The sequence below is a fragment of the Genypterus blacodes genome, unplaced genomic scaffold (genome assembly GCF_046128005.1).
Source record: "Genypterus blacodes isolate CSIRO-AG114 ecotype Tasmania unplaced genomic scaffold, CSIRO-AGI_Gbla_v1 ptg000026l_1, whole genome shotgun sequence".
Classification (NCBI taxonomy): domain Eukaryota; kingdom Metazoa; phylum Chordata; class Actinopteri; order Ophidiiformes; family Ophidiidae; genus Genypterus; species Genypterus blacodes.
Genome location: NW_027466839.1, coordinates 1,492,558 through 1,511,154, shown reverse-complemented (window position 1 = coordinate 1,511,154; position 18,597 = coordinate 1,492,558). Strand labels below are relative to the sequence as shown.

At 41.3% G+C, this 18,597-nt stretch overlaps 1 protein-coding gene across 3 annotated transcripts in view; it reads right to left on the bottom strand.

Moving 5' to 3' along the window:
• The window catches only part of pald1a (phosphatase domain containing paladin 1a), a 48,423-nt gene that overhangs the window by 29,053 nt on the left and 773 nt on the right, over positions 1–18,597 (bottom strand). Inside the window, exons 1-15 of one of the 3 annotated variants that reach the window (XM_076143634.1) lie at positions 15,482–16,284; positions 9,329–9,526; positions 9,009–9,111; positions 7,634–7,813; positions 6,179–6,343; positions 5,707–5,867; positions 4,583–4,658; positions 2,913–3,058; positions 2,724–2,814; positions 2,511–2,615; positions 2,284–2,379; positions 2,043–2,177; positions 1,180–1,296; positions 328–507; positions 23–220 (exon numbers count right to left, since the gene is read on the bottom strand). In XM_076143634.1, coding sequence (XP_075999749.1) covers positions 23–220; positions 328–507; positions 1,180–1,296; positions 2,043–2,177; positions 2,284–2,379; positions 2,511–2,615; positions 2,724–2,814; positions 2,913–3,058; positions 4,583–4,658; positions 5,707–5,867; positions 6,179–6,343; positions 7,634–7,813; positions 9,009–9,111; positions 9,329–9,513 — 1,938 coding nt within the window. In that variant the 5' untranslated portion in view covers positions 9,514–9,526; positions 15,482–16,284. Of the gene's footprint in view, positions 1–22; positions 221–327; positions 508–1,179; positions 1,297–2,042; positions 2,178–2,283; positions 2,380–2,510; positions 2,616–2,723; positions 2,815–2,912; positions 3,059–4,582; positions 4,659–5,706; positions 5,868–6,178; positions 6,344–7,633; positions 7,814–9,008; positions 9,112–9,328; positions 9,527–11,411; positions 11,487–15,481; positions 16,285–18,597 lie in introns of those variants that run through there. The other 2 variants (XM_076143633.1, XM_076143635.1) reach the window with 2 other exon arrangements.

Genomic DNA, 18,597 nt, shown 5'->3' with positions numbered 1-18,597 from the left:
GCGTGTGTTTGTCTGTCATTACCTCCTCCCTGGGGGCATTGCAGTCAGGCAGGGGTATGCGTTTGTAGACGAGGCCCTGGTGAGAGCTCTTGTGCTGGTTGAAGATCTCTTGGACGCTCAGACAGCTCTTAAACATCTTCATTTGTTTCTCCTGCTCCACCGTCACCTCCAGCCACTTCTGAGCACGCAGGATCTCCCCCTTCAGCGACAACTCCAGTTTCTGCAAGAGTCAGTGACGAAGAGGAGAAATGATTTTTATCTCATATATGATCTATTGAGTACTATCTGCGTGAAGGCTAGTGCTTGTGAGCATCATCGTCATTGTACCTCTATTATCTGTGTGTCCGTTGATGGGATAGGAATGTGCTGGTCCAGACACGAAGGCTCCCGTGGAGTAAAAAACTGTCCGTTGCCTTCCAGTACCACTTCCTCTTGCAGGTTGACCCACAACACGTGGCTGTGCTTCCTCTTCTCATCCATCAAATGGGCAAGTACAGCACCAGTAGCCTACACATCATGAGTTAAAGGGTAGAATTCAATGACTGCAGCTATATCATTAAGTGTTTTCTTAGGTAGATGTTAGCCTTGAAATCTAAGGTCAGCTTTCTCCATTTTGTTTTTCTTAATAATATCTGTGGGAATGCATATTCAACTTTACGGTAGTTATAAAATTGGCGGGCTGCACATGAATTGATGCCAAAGTGAAACAAAATTACCAATATTCCTAAGAATTATATACAGTGCATCTCTTTTACTGACTTTTTATAATTAACAGCTTGTTCGCATTAATTATGCAAACAAGCTATCACTCCTATCCCAAATACACACACATCTCTGAATGGCTGTCGATAAAATAAACAATCACCACTGACTCAAGGTTATGTTTAGACTACTGACTTTAAACAACTGTGGCACATAATTAGCCTGAATGCACTTTCACACTATTTTTCTCTTCACTTTCCATTAGTAGAAGCATATTCTGAATGTCGTTGCCACTAGATGACCTAATTTTTTCTAATCTGTGCTGTTTTGTAAGCTACATAAACAATAATTTATTTATATGAAGCCTGTATGTTGTTCCTTTTTAAAAAATGTAATAAAACCCTTTTAGACATTGGTATCTCATGTCTTAAGTCTACAGTCAGCATTCGTTTCAGGACATGAATCTATTAGCAGTACCTCAGACGTAGGTTGAGACATTCCATAAACAGGCATTTTAGGCACGCGTCTGAAGTTTGCCACCTTCATCTCCTTCACTGTGCTGAGCACGTCTGGAGCTAAATACTCATCAGCAACCTGCAAGTGCATAAGCAGTCACACATTACACACACTTTTGTAGGTATCGATGAGTTATACAGGATTGTGTGAGAGGAGGATAATATGAAACAGATATGGTAAAAGTAAAGATGAATGCCATGTGGAAAGATTCATCCATAATATTGAACATTTAAATCTTGAACTGTGAGATTAAGAAACAAACAACTCTCTTAAATTCGAGACAAATTTCTCAGTACAGGGTAACAAATGAAAACATAACTGGATAAGCCAATTTATACGGTTTTCCTGTGATAATAAACTCTTGTGGGCGTGACTAATTTGACCGTGAGTGTTGAACACAATGTGCAATTACAATCACATTTAGTTGCATGGCCGTGCATCAACTCAAGAAAAAGCCTGGAGAATGTTCTGGCATTTGGCCTATAGATGGCACAACAGCAACAGTAGAAATGTGAATGGCCATAACTCAGTGTTCACCGGTCTGACTGTGGAATTTGCACATTTCCTCCTTATACGTGCGATATCAGCGGGATTTCAGCCAGTCAGCAATGTTTCACTGTTTTCCGTTATAAAAATACAAAATAAAAAAGCCTTGGCCGAAGTATGCCCTCTCTGAATAAATCTGTTTTTGAGAATAACATGACGCTGTTAAGTTTTGTCGATGAGTAGAGAAGAATTGTAGGAACCGCAGTGTCACAAGTGTCGACAAAACACATTCATTGTACATATACACAGGTGTGTTTGTATATTGTGTTTTTTCTCACCAGGACTCGGGCTCCTCTGGTAACAAGCTCAGGTGAGGCTGACAGCTCTGACAGGTCCATGCAGGCCAGTAACCTGTACAGCCAAGCATGGCAGCACATCCACTGGCTGAAGTTGGATACAAAGGCAAGAGGATACTACAAAACACACAGGTGGACATAATATTTAGTTACATTTAAGGCTGTTTTCTTTCTATTTCTCAAAAATACGAACTTGTCTCAGTAAAGAGAAACAAACTCTTACCTGTTCATGAAGGTATGCATTAAATACAATCAAGTAAAAGTAGCGCTCCAAGCTCTGCATTGTTCTGTTGAGAAAGTAGTCTTTCGTACTGCTTCCCTAAGAGACAGAGAAAAGCTTAAATCATTCCTTTGTTTGATTTCGCCTGTTTTATTTAGAAGAGCATGGGCAGAGCAACGTAAACTACTGAAACCGGGACTCATTTACTGGAAGCGAAAAGTATCACCTACCTGAATCTGATAATCTTCTCCAATACCTTCGAGTTTCTTTTTGTTCTCATATATCGCTTCTTTAATATTGTGCATTTCTGAACACAGGGCAATAGCTTGGTCAACCTGTGAGATAAAGAAAAGAAAAGACAGTTGTTACCTATCACAACAACAACACTTAAAATAAAGCAAGTCTATAGTTCTACAGTTCATAATATATTGGGTGTACTCTACCTCCTCCATGACCTGCTGACCATTGGGAAGCTTATTGATCAGAGTGTGGATGATCTGAAACAGTGGTTTGGGCTCCGCTGCCTCCTCAACTCTGCAAAATAAGTCATACACAGTCAGAACTTGTGGATAATGCGACTGAATGATGCTATTCTCCCTGTTTTACAGATAGTTTGATGCAGAGTTTCTTACTCTTGTGGAGTGTCCCTCAGTCGATTCATGACCAGTGTGCCCAGGATCATAGCCAGGTTGGTGCGCCCAACACCCACCTGGCAGCTGAAAAGCAGAGCAGGCAGTTGTTGTATAGAATTGTGACCCTGACACAAGCTGGGGCTCTCCTGGAAAACAAAGAACACACAAGAGAAACAGGATGAGAGATTTCCAGAGCAAAGCACCTAAAGGATGTATTACAGTATTAGGGTAGTAATGGCTCATGATTGTCTCGCTCTACTTTCAAGCTTTGTGTTTCAGAAGCCTTTGTAGCTCGATTCATTTTCTCATTCATATTTCTAATTTCAATCCAGCATAAGCCCAAACAAATGAGTAAAGTGAACTCTAATATGCATGCTATTTAATTTGAACTTCCTGGTATCTGGGTCTGGCGGCCTTGTTGCATGTCCCTCAATTTCCCAGTAAACACCACATGATGTCTAGACAGAAAGGACACACTGGTTTATTCAAATAAAAAGCATCTTAAATGGGAAGTGGCAACAACAATGCAATGGGGGACCAGAATCACTGACCTCCTCGATTTATTAAAAACTAATCAAAAGGTCTTTCTTATTCTGATGGAGATGCATTGTCTGCATTTCATTTTACTTGTACAGACAGAGGAACTGCTGCAAAACGCTTTTGGAGAAAAGGGAAGTGCCGTTCTTTTTACATATTCTTACGAGACTACAGAATGTGAAATATTATCCCTATTCTGCCAGTTAGGGGGAAGATGTCAGATTTCTTTTATCATTAGACAGATTTGTATTTTGTATTACATTTCAGAGTTGAATATGAGGAAACTCCCTGGATCAACAGAGATGGGAAGTGATGGAACATCCAGGAAATTGTACGGGTGAAAACGGTCAGCCGTGCCTGAAATGGTTCAACAACCTCCTTCTACAATAACTATGCAATGTGTTAGAGTAGCAAAGAGAACGAGATGGGGAAAGAGGAATAAAAGGTATGACAGGACAGATCCAAATACTGAAAAATAAAATACGAATAAGAAACCACTTTCCGACCACAGGAACGGGACAGGCTGCTGCTAGTCCCTCCAAAAAAGGACAAAACAAGAGGAAAAGATGGGGAACATCCTGTGTGAGTGAAGCGTAAGACAGAAACCAGACAGAACGGATGACCCTGAATATTACAAACTGCCAAAGAGCGGACGTAAAGTGATGGCAGACTGGAGTTTTCTGGCATTTTTGCCACTATTACTGCTATTGGTGATTTACAGCACATGTAGGACAAACTCAAAAAGCAAGTTTGACCTTCCAGCTATCTCACTGACACAGTCCAGATGCTCGACAATATCCCAGCTATTAATATCTGTAATGGCACTTTAAAACAAAATCACAATCAAAGTGACAGCTATGTAAATATTATCCCCAAAAAAAGCAAAGTCACACCGGGACAATTTTATTGCTGTACTTGTTAGCTGACATGCATAATGACTGATTGACTCAACAAATGGTTCTTACACTACAAAAAGGAGCAGTCTCAGTATAATCTTGTAAAAATACTGTATATTATTTTTTCATTAACATTATACGGTATTCAGTATGTCTTTCAGCTCAAGCGAATATTATATCATATTAATATTTTGCCGGTTGCTAGTTTCTATTTTGACTAAATTGCATGTATCTTACCCTGAGTATGCTGACAAATGCATCAAAGTCTTCTTCTAGCGGTGCTCCCTCTGTTGGTAGTGGTAATCTGTAGTACCTGCAAAACAACAGATTGTCACTGAGATTTGAACCTGTGGCTGTGTTGTGTCAATAGAGGGCCTTATGTCGCTCACAGTGCACTATATGTAAACAGCTGACCTCAAATAAAACTCTCCCCTCTCTTATGTTGTGTTTACTAATCTCATGTGTCTTGTTGGCTACTCCAACAAACTGCGAATAATGATGAGAGAGATCAGAATCACAAGACTGCTGACATTTTTGTTAATGTGAATGTTAACTGGTGGCGATCTATGAAAAAAACGACCACATGTTCATCCAATAATTTCTCTACCAGAGACGCATCAGGTAAGCTTGGTTAGATATTTAAAATATTTATAAGCCCATGCTTTATCACCAAACGTATGGTTTATACAGAAAGCAAGTGAGTTATATCGGTTTATTGAGTCTGTTGTATTCTCACTGCCAACAATCCGCTCTGGGCTCTAAGTCAAATTGGAGTGCTCTGATCTAAACCAATGCATGGTATTTATGGCCATTTTATGGCTTTATTTTAATCGGTTGTCAAATAAATCATCCTGTTTCAATACAAGAAGGTTCAGGATCTTGCAATTAGACAAAATAACAGATATCACTGTGCTAGAATTCAGAATATAACACCTCAACATTTGATTTGTAAAGGGAACAGGGTGAAATAATTATGATATTCAAAGATCTTCAAAGTAATATAATACATAATAAATAATGAACCCTAAAATCCAATCACGTTCAGTTTTAGACAAAATGTGTATATTATTTTTGTGCCCGCAAACATTTGAGAGAAGGCCTCTGTGTTCTCCATGAGGAACAATATATTCTCTCTGCCCGGAAACATTGCACACTATTCATGACATCTTCATAAGGCTGACTTGGGTGATCTGATTGCAAACAGGATGCTGCAGTCTGTTCTGTCAACGCCCCCTTTCTACTGGAAGGAGGGCAGCCATCGCAAAATCGTCACTATTTATAACCTGCACTGTACTGTATAATCGCTATCTAAACTGCTGTGTGAGAGGACCCAGGGATCATAAAGGAATAATGTAAACAACCTGTAGGACGGCATGGTGAACATGTGCCGCTTGTAGACTTCCTCAGTCACGTGGATGTCCTCCTCACATGTGATGGCAATCTTCTGTGGCTCGTCTTTAAAGTACTCAATGTCATTATAGACGTAGAATATATTCTCGTTGAGCTTGGCAAAGTCATGGAGCTGTGAAGGGGAGAAAGTTGAGCATTTTAATTAATTACAGTGAAAATGCTGCAACTTTTTTTTGCATTATCAAGTATTATGTTCATTACGATTGGTCATGTCAAATATAAAATTATCATTATTATGAAAAGCTAAAAATTGTCTTGAAACTGCTTAGTTTGGTAGAATAACAGTAAATAATAATGTTAATCAGTTGTTACGTTTCTGTTAATTGTGAATTAAGTTACTGTTACAAGTAATTGACTGATCAATTTAGTAGCTCATTGATCTGCGAGGTCAAATGATGACTTTGTGTGTGAATTTGAGGTCACCTCCTTCCTGATGGTGAGCTCCAGGCTCTCTACCAGCTCTTCCTTTTCCAGTCCATGTAAGTTTTCATGCATGTTTTCCTTCCTCCTGGGAGTGTAGGGCACAAAGTCGTCTTCCTTGTGCAGGAAAACCACAGGCTCCTCTCTTACACAGAAGAATATGACCTCCTGTTTGCAAAAAACACACAAAGAGGAGTGAAATAATAACACTTTGATGCCCTTCCCTGCTGCCACCTCCAAGAGCAACTGGAAAAATTGTGTTCCCACATAACACATAGCACATGAGTAAGGAATTTAGAGAGGGCCAATGTATAATTTTGTCAATTTCATTTCAATTAGGGTTAGTTTGGCGCTGCTGTAAGGAGATATATTCATTTTCCACTGGAACACATGACCACAACTTTCTGTTTGCTTAGTTCTACACTTCACCCACAGTCCAGACCGAGTACTCGACTTGAAATATTTACAGACAACATGACTAGAACGAGGCAAGACAGAGCTCTTCACAGCCCCAACATAGAAATGATCGAGTTAAGTGAGCCTAGTATCTGAAATTCAATTTGTAAGAGCATGGATTTCGTTTGAGACTAAAGCAAAGTGAACAAGAAGAGGAGTGGAGTGCTGGACTAGTTGAATAGAATCAGAAATGTGTTAACTTCTGATTTCTTTTTTCACATTTGGTGTGATATCCAGTCCAGCCTTCAAGCATTAAAATAGATCATGTATTTGTAACTACAATTCCAGGGCCAGTTTCTCGCTGTGTATGCAATGCTGAAGCAGCGCTGGACGTCTCACTTTTTCACCTCCTATGTTTACAGGTTACAGCATTCGTGCTGCATGCTTGAGCAATGCGAATTCCAGAAGCAGAGCCTGCGGTGTGGGACTTTTAATGTTCAACGGTCGTTATTTCTGCACACAAAATATGGTAAAATAAGTGCTTGTGTTAATGCGCTGTTGATAACATTTTTAAGACTGAAGGAGCAATTTTAAAGAGGATATGCTATTAGTAAAGCTTGCTGTTGGCTAGAAAACACAATGCAAGAAACCGGAAGCAGTAAGATGTGAAATAACCGATGAACCAAAGCTCTTGCTAAAACTGTAACTGTTTCTAAAAGGGTTGTAAGACAGTTTGATGCAACTTTAGGAAGAGGTTCAAATACTGAGAGTATTAATTTGTCCAACTTGTACAACTCACAGTATTGGGCACCTCTGGAAATTGTAAATTATAGGCACAAATGAATGCAGTTGATGATTTATAGTCACATACAAATATGCCTGGCTCAGAAGTTATAAATCAACCCTTACCCTAACCCTTCCAGGGTTTTGGGACGGCAACAAAATACTGTTAAGACTGTACTGGAGTGATTTTGGTGGTTTGTGTGTGTGTGTATGTATGTGTGTTGAAGGGGACCACATAAACTCCAGCCCTCTAAATGATTACAGAAGAATAATTATGACCTCGTGTCCTTGTGCCTGGAGCCTCTGGAGGACCTGTTTGAAGCCACACAGGCTCGGCTGTCCCATCCCATACAGAGGGTAGGACCCCTTGACTTGGCGGAAGTTGGGCGCCCCGTAGCTGCCCGTTGTGTTCAGAACATCTGCCTTGCTGTATACATCCTGGACCATGAAGTACTGCTCCTGTAAGACATTCAGTTAACATCAGTGTGGCTGCGGAAATCATTGCATGCATTATGATTGGTTTTGCAGTAAGTAGTTATTGCCATATTTACTATAAAAACATTTATATTGGCAATGTAGAATATCTGATTTTTGATAGATATATTTGTATAAGTGGCTAATATATGTATTTCACAAGGTTTATCCTTGAAACAACCTACATACAAAAAGGGCTTTGCTTCTAACACAGATGGAAACTAAATGAATGCAAATGACAGAAAACAATGGAAAATAATAAAAAATGAAAAATATCAGATTCCATGTGTTTTATTTCAGTTTAGCTTTAGTTTATATGTTCATGGCATATGTGTGCCACATACTGGAAGTGGGGGAAATAAATCTAAACTGGGTCACAAGACGGTGGAGTCGACGACAGAAAACCACAGCTTTGTTTTCATACAAATGTTACACTTTTCAACTGCAGAAGAAAATCGCAAGTTTTCCATTTTGTTTCTTTCAGTTGGTCTTTGATGTTTAATCATTTTGTATAGAGTTTGCAAACTGCGTAATGACGTTTTATTTCATACTGCCACCTTTACAGTATGCACATGTAAAAGATCAAATTGCCTTTACCGCAGGACCTCTGGAAGGTTAAGGCAAGAAATCAAACTGTAAGCGGGTTACTTAAGTGCATGCAAGCTCAATGTATATGTGTCACCTGAGGCTTTGAGGTCAACCTAACAAAACACTGTATGCCTGAACAGCCGTAGCAGAGGTGACAGAGCAGATCAAAGCCCTGATAGGAGGGTGACAACGTTCCTCATACAATGGCTGCCTCAGATCATAAAACAGCGCATGACAATGTTCCTACGCCACCATGCAATTTGGACATGTGAATGTGAAAAGAGCAGACATGAAGACAGGTGAGATGATTCCACATCTCTGGGCCTGAGTGATTCCTGTTAGGTAGGGGTACAAAGTAAAGCTAATGTCTGCGTCTGCTCCTGTTTAACTCCCAACCATTCAACTTTACTGATTTAAATCCACATGCATTCTTTGAGAGAATGTTGTAATGATGTCAAAAAAACTGTTTTTCTCATTAGATAAAAAGAAGAAGAGGAAAATAATCAGCGTTTAAAGATACCACTGATGTAAACAAATCCAACAGAACGACGGACAATCTGTCCGTCCCAGTCGTCTCGTGTGTCGCCCTTACCTGTACCAGGTAGTGCTCGGGCATTGCGTCCGATAGCCGACCGACTTTGTAGTTGGTTTTAAGTATTTCATCGTGAATCTGAAATTCCTGCCTGCAGTTATACCTGAAAAACAAAAAAACACAAAAGCGGGAGTGTTAGCGTGTAACAGAGGTCAATTCAATTATCAGCTGTTATTTGCCAGCCTTTCTCCTGATTCCTGGATTGACAAATGAGATGATAACAGGGGCAAACAGTGGCTGGGGGGTTGGGGGATGTCTCCACAGTGATCAAAGAGGCTTAACACCCAATTGTGAGGACACAGATTCGGGGAGGGACTTACGTGATGACGACAGGTGCGACTTTGTTGGTGATAATGGACTTGGCCTTGTTGTTGTGGATGTTGACCGTCTGAAAGGGGCTCATGCTAAGTGACTGCCTGCTGTCGGCCATCCCGTTACCATGGATGCTCTCAAGTGGCGACGCTACGGAAACAGGCTGTGGTGCGGCACTGGCAGTTGTACCCATACTCCACGAGCAGCTGTGAATGACATCGCAGTGGACTCAGAAAAGAGGAAGCAAGCACACTCACGTTCAGGTTTTACATCTGGTCTGTTTGGCTGGAGTTGTTTACAGAGCAGGTGTGAGGGAAATAATCCAAAATGGAAATTTCAAGTGTGGGAACATTTTCTGGTGATGAAAAACTAGAAGAAGCAGCTTTCACTTCTTAAAATTAGTTCTTCTTAAAGTCTAGTTGTAGAATTGAAAAAATTTATTCTAGGCCCAAATAGAAAATGAGTAGTCTTGAAAAAAATGGCAAAAACAGTCCAAAGGGTGTAATAAACTATAAGAATCTAACTTTTAAAAAATCTTGAGAATAGAAATGATGATAAACAAAGGTAAAATGTAAATAAGGACGATTAAAAAGTATAAGAAATGAATGAGATCCAGTAAAACGCAAGAAAGTCACAGGTTTCCAGAGAGCACCTCCTGCTGAGTAGCTGAATAAACACAGGGCCTTTACACAGAGCTCTGCAGATAAACAAACGAGTCTGCCGACAACCGGCAGCGTCAGGACCAACGCTGCTCCTCCACATCACATATAACACGTCAATGGTCAGGAACCAACAGTCCCGGAGAACACAAACACAGAAAAGCACACACAAACACACTATTCCCGCATTCAAAACCTTAAACGACACAGAGCGGGGCCTCCCTCTGCGAGCCGACAGAGACTAGGTCGAATTATCTTCAGTGATTTCATGGAGATGGGGCTATTAATTAGTTAGGCCAGTTTCATCAAATTGTTATAATGGCAAGTAGAGAGCAATAAAGCAGTAAAAGCTTTGGTTAAATCAAGAAGTGGATTGGTTGAAAAAAATGGTTTAAATTGAAAGAAATTCAAGTTGTCACCCAACTCAAACTCAACAACATACAGAGCAGCTTAATGTACGCCGGAGACATTAAGGGTTGAGAGAGGGAGAAGAATCAGCCAGACATCAAAGCCGAGGGACACAGAAAGCCAGCATGTGCCCCCCTGAACTACAGTCACCTCTGCATGATCTCCAGCTTTGAATAGAGCCACCTCTCTCTCTCTCTCTCTCTCTGTGTAAAGGAGAGGAGTGGCGGCTGAGTCACCCTCTGACCTCTGTTGCGTCTGGGAGTGAGTGGGCAGCTCAACCCTGCACAGAGGATCTTTGATTTGTTTTTGATCCCGGAATACTTTAATAGTATCCAAGTCTCCAAAAGTGGTGTGATGCAGTTTTGGCATTAAGGCAAACTATCAATTTCACAACAGTGTGTTAACATCATGATGAAATTGGCATAAATTGACAACGATCTGAGTAACAGATTGAGCAAAAACCAAGTATATTCTGCAATCCACTATTATTAAGATTTGTGCAGTATCAGAAGCTGTTTGGTCATTTTAAAGCAGCATGCAAGCATTAAATAAAAGTATCATAAAGGAAGCTAATAGAGCCGAGATCTGACGTTTCTCAACATTACTCAACAGGTTAAGATAGCATTTAGTTGAATTACTTCGTCCCCTTGTGTGCACAAAAAGCAGTGCAACAAACTCTCAAAATGCTTCAACTCAAGTGAAAAATCAGATGATCCAGATATGCAAGGATATCAAAACTAAAGAGATATCAACAACGAACGACATCAAATGAATCCAAAGCGGTTCCAAAAGGCAGCAACGGAAAAGAGAGAAAAGTCTATTTACAGCTTCAAAATGCTTCCCAGGTTCCATGAAAGCAAGTTGAGTTTTCCAGTGTACGGCCCCAGCGGCCCAAATACTATTTCAGTCCTCACCACATACCAGAAGCATTTCTGTTGCCATGAAGACTAACTGCCACCCAAAAAACCAAAACCCCTCAACAAACGCCACAGTCCTGATCAGCATTGAAAATCTGACATCTTACGTATGGGAAGACGAACGATCCGAGCTTCCTTTTCTGCGCTGCTTGTTTTCCGCCATGATGCAAAGGAGTGTGTGAACTTGGCATCACATCCAAAAGGAAATCTTCCTCTTTTGAATCCCCCCGCCCACCCCCTCCAGTCGGTGAGATACACCCCTTGTGGAAAACTCAGGGTGCCCCGATTGTTGATTGGCAAGGACAAATTCCTCTGGAGATGAAGCGCTCGGACGGCGTCGCTGCACTTCTGTCCATTTCACTTTGGGGAGTAGATTCACATAAAAGTCTCCACGGAGAGGACGAAGGGAAGTAGCGGTACATCTGGCTGCCAGATGGCTTTAAGTTCAGCTGCTTTCACAGGGACAGGCTGCACACAAAGGCAATACAATTGGCTCTTGTGCTATACCGTAACAAGTATAAGAAAACACTCGGAAAGTTTGTTTTGGATAGCACATACTGCAAGATGCAAAGAGGCTGAAAACATCTACCTAAATAAAAGTAATGCCACGTTCAAAAAATGCTTCATTACAAGTAAAAGTGAGCTCTGCTTTATAACTGTTAGCAGCAAAATTGACTTCATTCTCACAAGCTCACAGCTGGACAACTTACAACAAAATTACACTGCAAGGTTTATCATCAAAAACTGGATATACAATGTTGTATAGGTCCATCGTTATTATTGTCAATGTGATGCAAAAGACAACAGTCTGACAATGATCCTCCTGATGTATTTTGTCATTCTGGCTACAATAAGATGGGGTCCTCTTGGGGCGAGGACGCTTTAAAATACTGCTCAGGATGAAGTGCAAGGCAAAGTGCAAATTCGCTGCTTATTGTATTGATCCGCTACAAACTGTTGCAAATGGTCCCAAACTGTGTAGACTTCAGTTGTGAAACAAAAACAAGTTCTCAGACAAAACCCTTTTCCGCTTGACAAGTTCCTGGCACTGAAAACAGAGCTTATATGCATCTAACACAGTATAGAGCATTTACATGGCACGGCATTTAATCAGTAGGTTTCGTTTTGCCACCACCACAGACATGCATGAGAATATAGGCTGTGTGACTGTGGCTTAGTTGAACGCTGTAAAACACTCTCACAATAGATTCTCCCATTATCCTCGCATTTCCGAAACCTTACTGCGACCACCGCATGAACTTTTTTTCGGAAACTCAGGAAACCTTCCCTCCTCTCACACCAGGGAAACAGGAAATTTTAGCACCGCAACTATAGCTGTGGAACCGTTTTAGCTCCTACTCCAGGGCGGTCACTGTCAGGTGATTCATCCCCCGCCCTCTTGATGATGGATCACCACTTAAGCGTATTTGCATTTAGCTTGTTTTCATATACAGCAAAGCAACAACAGCGAGGTTCCGAGACCTTTGACGAAAACGGAAATCTGCATTTAAGTGTGGACTGACGAGATTGAAAAAAACACTGAGTCATCAACTTCAAGTGAGCAAGTATTTCAAAAGAGCTACCAACGTTTGTTACAAGTACGAATTACTCAAAATGGAAAGCAGAGATGAAAAAGACTTCAAATAGAAAATAGAACACAAGATGACGAAAAATGAAGATCACAATAATCTAATTGACTAACGGATGTGGCTGTGAGTGTGACAATATAAGTGTCACTCTTTGATCATCTTCACTGGACCTAAAATGCAGTGGGAAAGCAAGCAAGCAACTCACGCATTTATTTCCAAACTGAAGGTCCAAAAGCTCCTTTCATCTCAAGTGTAGGTTATCTATTGATCACTTTTAACTGTACGTCCTGAAATCCAACACTGTCATACAACACAGCTTGTGCCCTCAAAACACACTTTCACGCTCCCTGCCAATGTCATCGTCAGCCACACTCTTCTGATGATTCCAGCGTGGGCAGGCCCGGTGGAGCGGGCGGGCAGCTGGGGCGGAGGCCTGAGTAGAAATAGCCACTCAGTCATAAACATCCTCCTGGAGACCCAATCAAGGCAACTCATCAGAGAGGCTGTTTATTCCACATGTCAACCTGAGCACTGCTCATGAGGCCAATAAAACACAGAGACAAACTCGCATTTCCTCCGTCAACATGGAGCAAACATTAACAAACGCAGAAATATAAACAGCTGAATCAAAAGCTTGACATCATGATGGTGTGACCTGCGTTGTTCCAGATCTCTTACCAGCCAAACTAATAAATATTTAGGCCACAGCGAGCGAGCACAACATAATGCACTGATGGCACACTCAGAGTATGACCATGGAAACTGGAACCTCCTGCTAGTCTGTCAGCATTGCTCCATTCAGGGCTTCCCCATTTAAATTCAGCCGGTGTCCCAACTTTGCAATAGCAGCGTCTTCAGACAAAAGGGTCTAAATGCAGACAGGAAGGAGTGTGCAGCTGCAGGATGCATCTGTTAGTGGGCTGAGGAAGGATGCAGAGCCGAGCGCTCTTCATTCACGAGAGATGCAAGGGTCCACGAGAGATGGGTATCTCTTCAGGAGGATAAGAGAGCCGAGACTGAGAAGAATGATGTGCTTTCTGGCTTGAATCACTAAGAAATCAGAATCCAGAAATGGATTTGATGCCAGTGCTCATCTCAGAAAAGAATTCTGGTCATTGAAAGAGTTTCACACCAACACTTCATATTTAGTTTCCAAAGATTACACTTGTGCTTATTACACCTTTGTCAAAGTGTGTTACAAAATACGGTGGGTTGTGCGAGGAACTTCGGGTTCTAACTTTACTCAAACCAAAGCTAATGAATGAGTGTTGACGTTAAGGAGTCATTTAGTCATCGTTACGTCTATAATAAATGACACAATATCCTTCAGTGTCGCTTTCATCACAGGATACTAGTCCAACAAACCATTGAATACAACCAGTCACACCCCCCAGGCAGAGGAAGTGTACACACACCTTGACAGGAAACGCTTCGTTGTACTCTCTGAAGCTTCCTCCCTGCAGCTGCTCCTACAGTATGTTTCACCAATGAGGTTAAGGGTTGTGTGCAAGTGTGATTCCACAGGACATCGCGGGTTCCTGAGCTGACATATCAGTGCAGCGCGGAAATGAGCTCAGTGCTTCCTCTGCCGAGATCTTTTTTGTTTAACCTCAACGGTTTGCGAGGAGCGTATTGTACGTTCGTGCGGACTTCTGATGTACGTTTTTTGTCCAACCCTACGACATCCAACAGCCAGAAAAGTGATTGAGGCAACAGGAAGCCGGGCTATGCATTGTTCAAGGATGCAATTTCCAAATCGGATCAAACTACCAAAAAAAACAGCCTTTTCACTGCAACACAGACTTTACAGACTAAATACCAAAGTTTATGAAAATATTGTTTGGACTGCATGAAGGTGGAAGAAGCAACTACAGCGCTGCGTTGAAAATGACACCAGAACCTTTCACTCTTGCTTTCATCCTGGCTCGGCGATGAGCGACTAAAAAAGGGTGTGCAAAACTATTTTTAAAACCCTGCCTGTAATTTATTTCATTTCGGGACGGCAATTTTATCCCCTGTGATTTCAGTCTGAAGTAATGTGGCTTCCTTTTTTTTTTTCTTCTAGAACACAGCACCTGACCGCAGCATTCTGTCATCTCTCTGAGGTCAACTGACAGTATTTTTTATTTGTCACAGCCTTGGAGATGCGCGCCAAAGACACGTTTATTCTGATCTGTTGACACGTGAAGAAGCTTGACTTGGACTGGGGACTAATTGAGTGTTAGTCTCTCCTGATTTAGAAGCTTCATTTATCAAGTTGGAATTGAATATGTTACTAAGGAGCTGGAATAAGAGCTTACAAACACTTCAGAAGAGCATACACATTACCAGTCATAAAGAATGTAATCTGTGAACACAGAAAGGAGCTAAAAGCAGCTTTTGTATGCTCTCACACATTGAGAGACATAGTTGAAGTGTCCGTTTCAAGTCTGTAGTATCCAGAAATATCATTCCCGGCGTCTAAACTGCTGTTTAGACAACAATGTGTGCCATTTCCTTTAGAATCCTTAGAGAGATACTGATAATATGCACCAAGACGTCTGCAGCGCATGTCAGCCTGTAAACAGCGCAAAGTATCACAACAATACCTGACTTTCAGCTCCTCTGTCCACCATCCAAGAGAGGCTCGAGAGAGAAAAATCAAACAGCCGGTTCAAAACAAATGGCACCAAAATGACAGCTCTCCCCAGCAGCGGCAGCAGCAGCAGCAGCAGCAGCAGCACCGCTCTCACTCAGACATCCTCCCGGCTTGCTCTTCTGATCCGTCTCTGCCGACTGATCCCACTACTGCGGGCGGCGGTCTTGCATCATTGACGCGTCCTTATAAAGCGTGGCTCTTGTCAATGAAAGCACCCTTCAGTGAGGACAGATTGCAGGCGTGCAGATAACTCAGCAGGAAGAGGAGGAAAGGACGGGATAACAGATGGGGGGGCGACACGGCTCTGTGTCTCAGATTTTGCTGTTTTTTTTTAGCAGAATCGTGTGTGAGTGTTTTTTTCTTTCGCGTGCATGAGGTGTGAGGTTGCTTGTGCATGCCTCCGAGTGTGTGTGTGTGTGTGTGAGTGTGTGGGGATGTGTAAAGAGGATGTGGAGGCGGACCTACAGAGGCTTACTCACCGTCTAGTGCACTGTATCCAATCACTATCACAGGGTCCTGGCAACAAAATGCCTCCCACACATGCCAGACCGTTTTACAACCGTCTAAAGCCCTACAATCAGTAAGAGGCCAGCAACTGCACACAGGTGACATCATGTAAGCCTAATTCACTAGGATGCTCTAATTACTCCATTCATTAGTAGTTAACACGTGCCATGTTAAAGGCAAACAGACTTACAGCTGGGCAAATAGGGAGATTTAAGCTCGAGGTTCAGCTGCAGAGGTTGTTGAGGAAGCCAGCAGTGAAGAGTGAAGATTAACTCAACCTGACCCACATATCACCAAGACAACATTATCAGCCATATACACCTAAAAGCTTCACAGGCTGCAATTTATGTTTCTTGCGATTCCAACGTGACACAAAACTACAACTTTGAACCGGAACCCAATTGTATTCCTTTATTAATCTCCTATTGTGTGCTGCGTAGTTGTGTTGCTGTATTATTACCTCCAAGGTGTCAAAGAGAGGTCTAGATTAGCCCCCGTTTCTTTGTCCGCCCGTCTGTTTATCAGCAGGATTACTCGATACGTTATGAATCTATTTTCATCGAGTTGTTGGCCATGTTGGACAGGATCCAGTGAACATCTGAGCACATCATTAGCTTATCTGTGCGAGGCTGCCTGAGAGAATATTGTGTTGCCAGAGTTTGTGTAATCAAGTCTATCGCAGGATATTGAACAAATGAAGCATCTTGACGTGGTGAGTAGTTTCGAAGATATGAGCGTAAAATATCGTACTGCCACACCTGTTACTTCCTTCCTGCAGCAGGGCAGGGCTTTGATCGCTTTTCTCTGCAACAACGTAAATGTGGAAGCATGCTAAGCCGGAAAGCCTGCAACATGAATGAAGCATGATTCAGGGCATTTCCAGACAAAAATCCAAGCCAATCAAAATATATCACCAAAGGTCATGAGACAACTCTCGCTCTGCTCATTGGTCAGAATGTTTTGGGGGCGGCATTGGCAAAATCAAAACAGGAAGAAGTTTAACCCACATATAGCAAATAAACCTGAAGCTGAAATGGACTTTAAGAAACCATGTAGGAAACCACATTACTACTTTTTTAGAGCATCTGTTCCACTTCCTATTGCTTATCAAATATGTAGTTTACTTTCATTTACAGGTACTTGCGCAACCCTCTCCAGTTCTAGACCAATCAATAAACCACATCCATCGCTTTGATAACTGCAAATGCTTCAACACGTCTCTATCCTCTCTCTGTTATATCGCAACACACCCAGAGTGTAATACAAAGTATGAGGATGATTTTTACCACTCCGAGTTAGTTTTCAGGCTCATACCCAGGCATAAAAAGGCATTAAAACTCAAATCTAATGTGGCAGATTGGTTGTAAATTTCCATAATCAATAATATTGTCTTGTGTCAAAAGTACATGCACAACACTTTTGAAGTTAAATGCTTGTTGCCAGTGTTGTATCATTTCTGTATAGACGTGAGTACAATAAAATCATATTTCTATGATTTAAAGAACAATAAGATTACCACAACATACCCAGTTACTTACATTAAATACACTCCTTCTCTATGAAAATGATATTAAATAAGTAGGTTTCCAAAAAGCATGTTCAGTCCAGTGATCAGATATGACACCTTGTGGTAAAAATGATTCACTGCACTTGGGCGTGTGTACAGCACTAAGAAATAAGTGGAGTATTGCTGTCCATTGCTTAATATTACTATTCCAAACAGGTTTTCATTAAACATTTCACACAATTGAAAATGAACCACACTTCTACAGTCAGCATGAGAACTTCAACAATTCCTCATTCACCTCTTAGCACCCCTGGGTGTTTGGGGAACCTAGGATGTGCCAAAACAAGGAGCAAGCCCACACTTGGTTCTGAGTAAGTGAGTTTATCAAAGCCCCATTCTATGTCCACACTACCCACAAATACATTGAGACAAGAGACAAGTCTTTAGGAATGATCACCAGTTTAGCTTAAGCCACGGGGAAGTGAGTGTTGTCACTAGTGTGTGCCTCTTATCAAGATAAACCGAGAATAAATATGTTAATCACTAATGATCCAGTTGGCATTCACTGAGGAGTTGCGAGCTCTCACTCTTGATTAATTGCAGTGTTCATGCTTCAATCTGTGCTGTCAGCTGTTAAGAACCAGTTTCTGTCTCACTCAGGACATAAAAGGAAAAGTAATGTGGCGAATGAAGACTTATTAGCCCAGCTGGATGGGATAAACTACACACAACAGAGGCTCTACAATACATCAGAGGCATTACGTGTGTGGTATAACATTCCTGACTGACATTTCAAACTGTGCATTACTAAAGTCAATGATGAAAACGTAGAAAAACAGATTCCAGAAAAGTTCAAACTCAATGGATTTCGTTCTGGGAAACCTTAATTTTAAGCAGATTTAGAAATACACTTGCTTCAAAATTGACAAAAATATGTATTAAATGTGAAAATTACATTCTTTCAAAGCATATTTCTGGATATACAACATATGCTACACTGGTTGTATATGGCAACATAATCTATGTCAGAAGTACATTTTTGGCCGAATAAA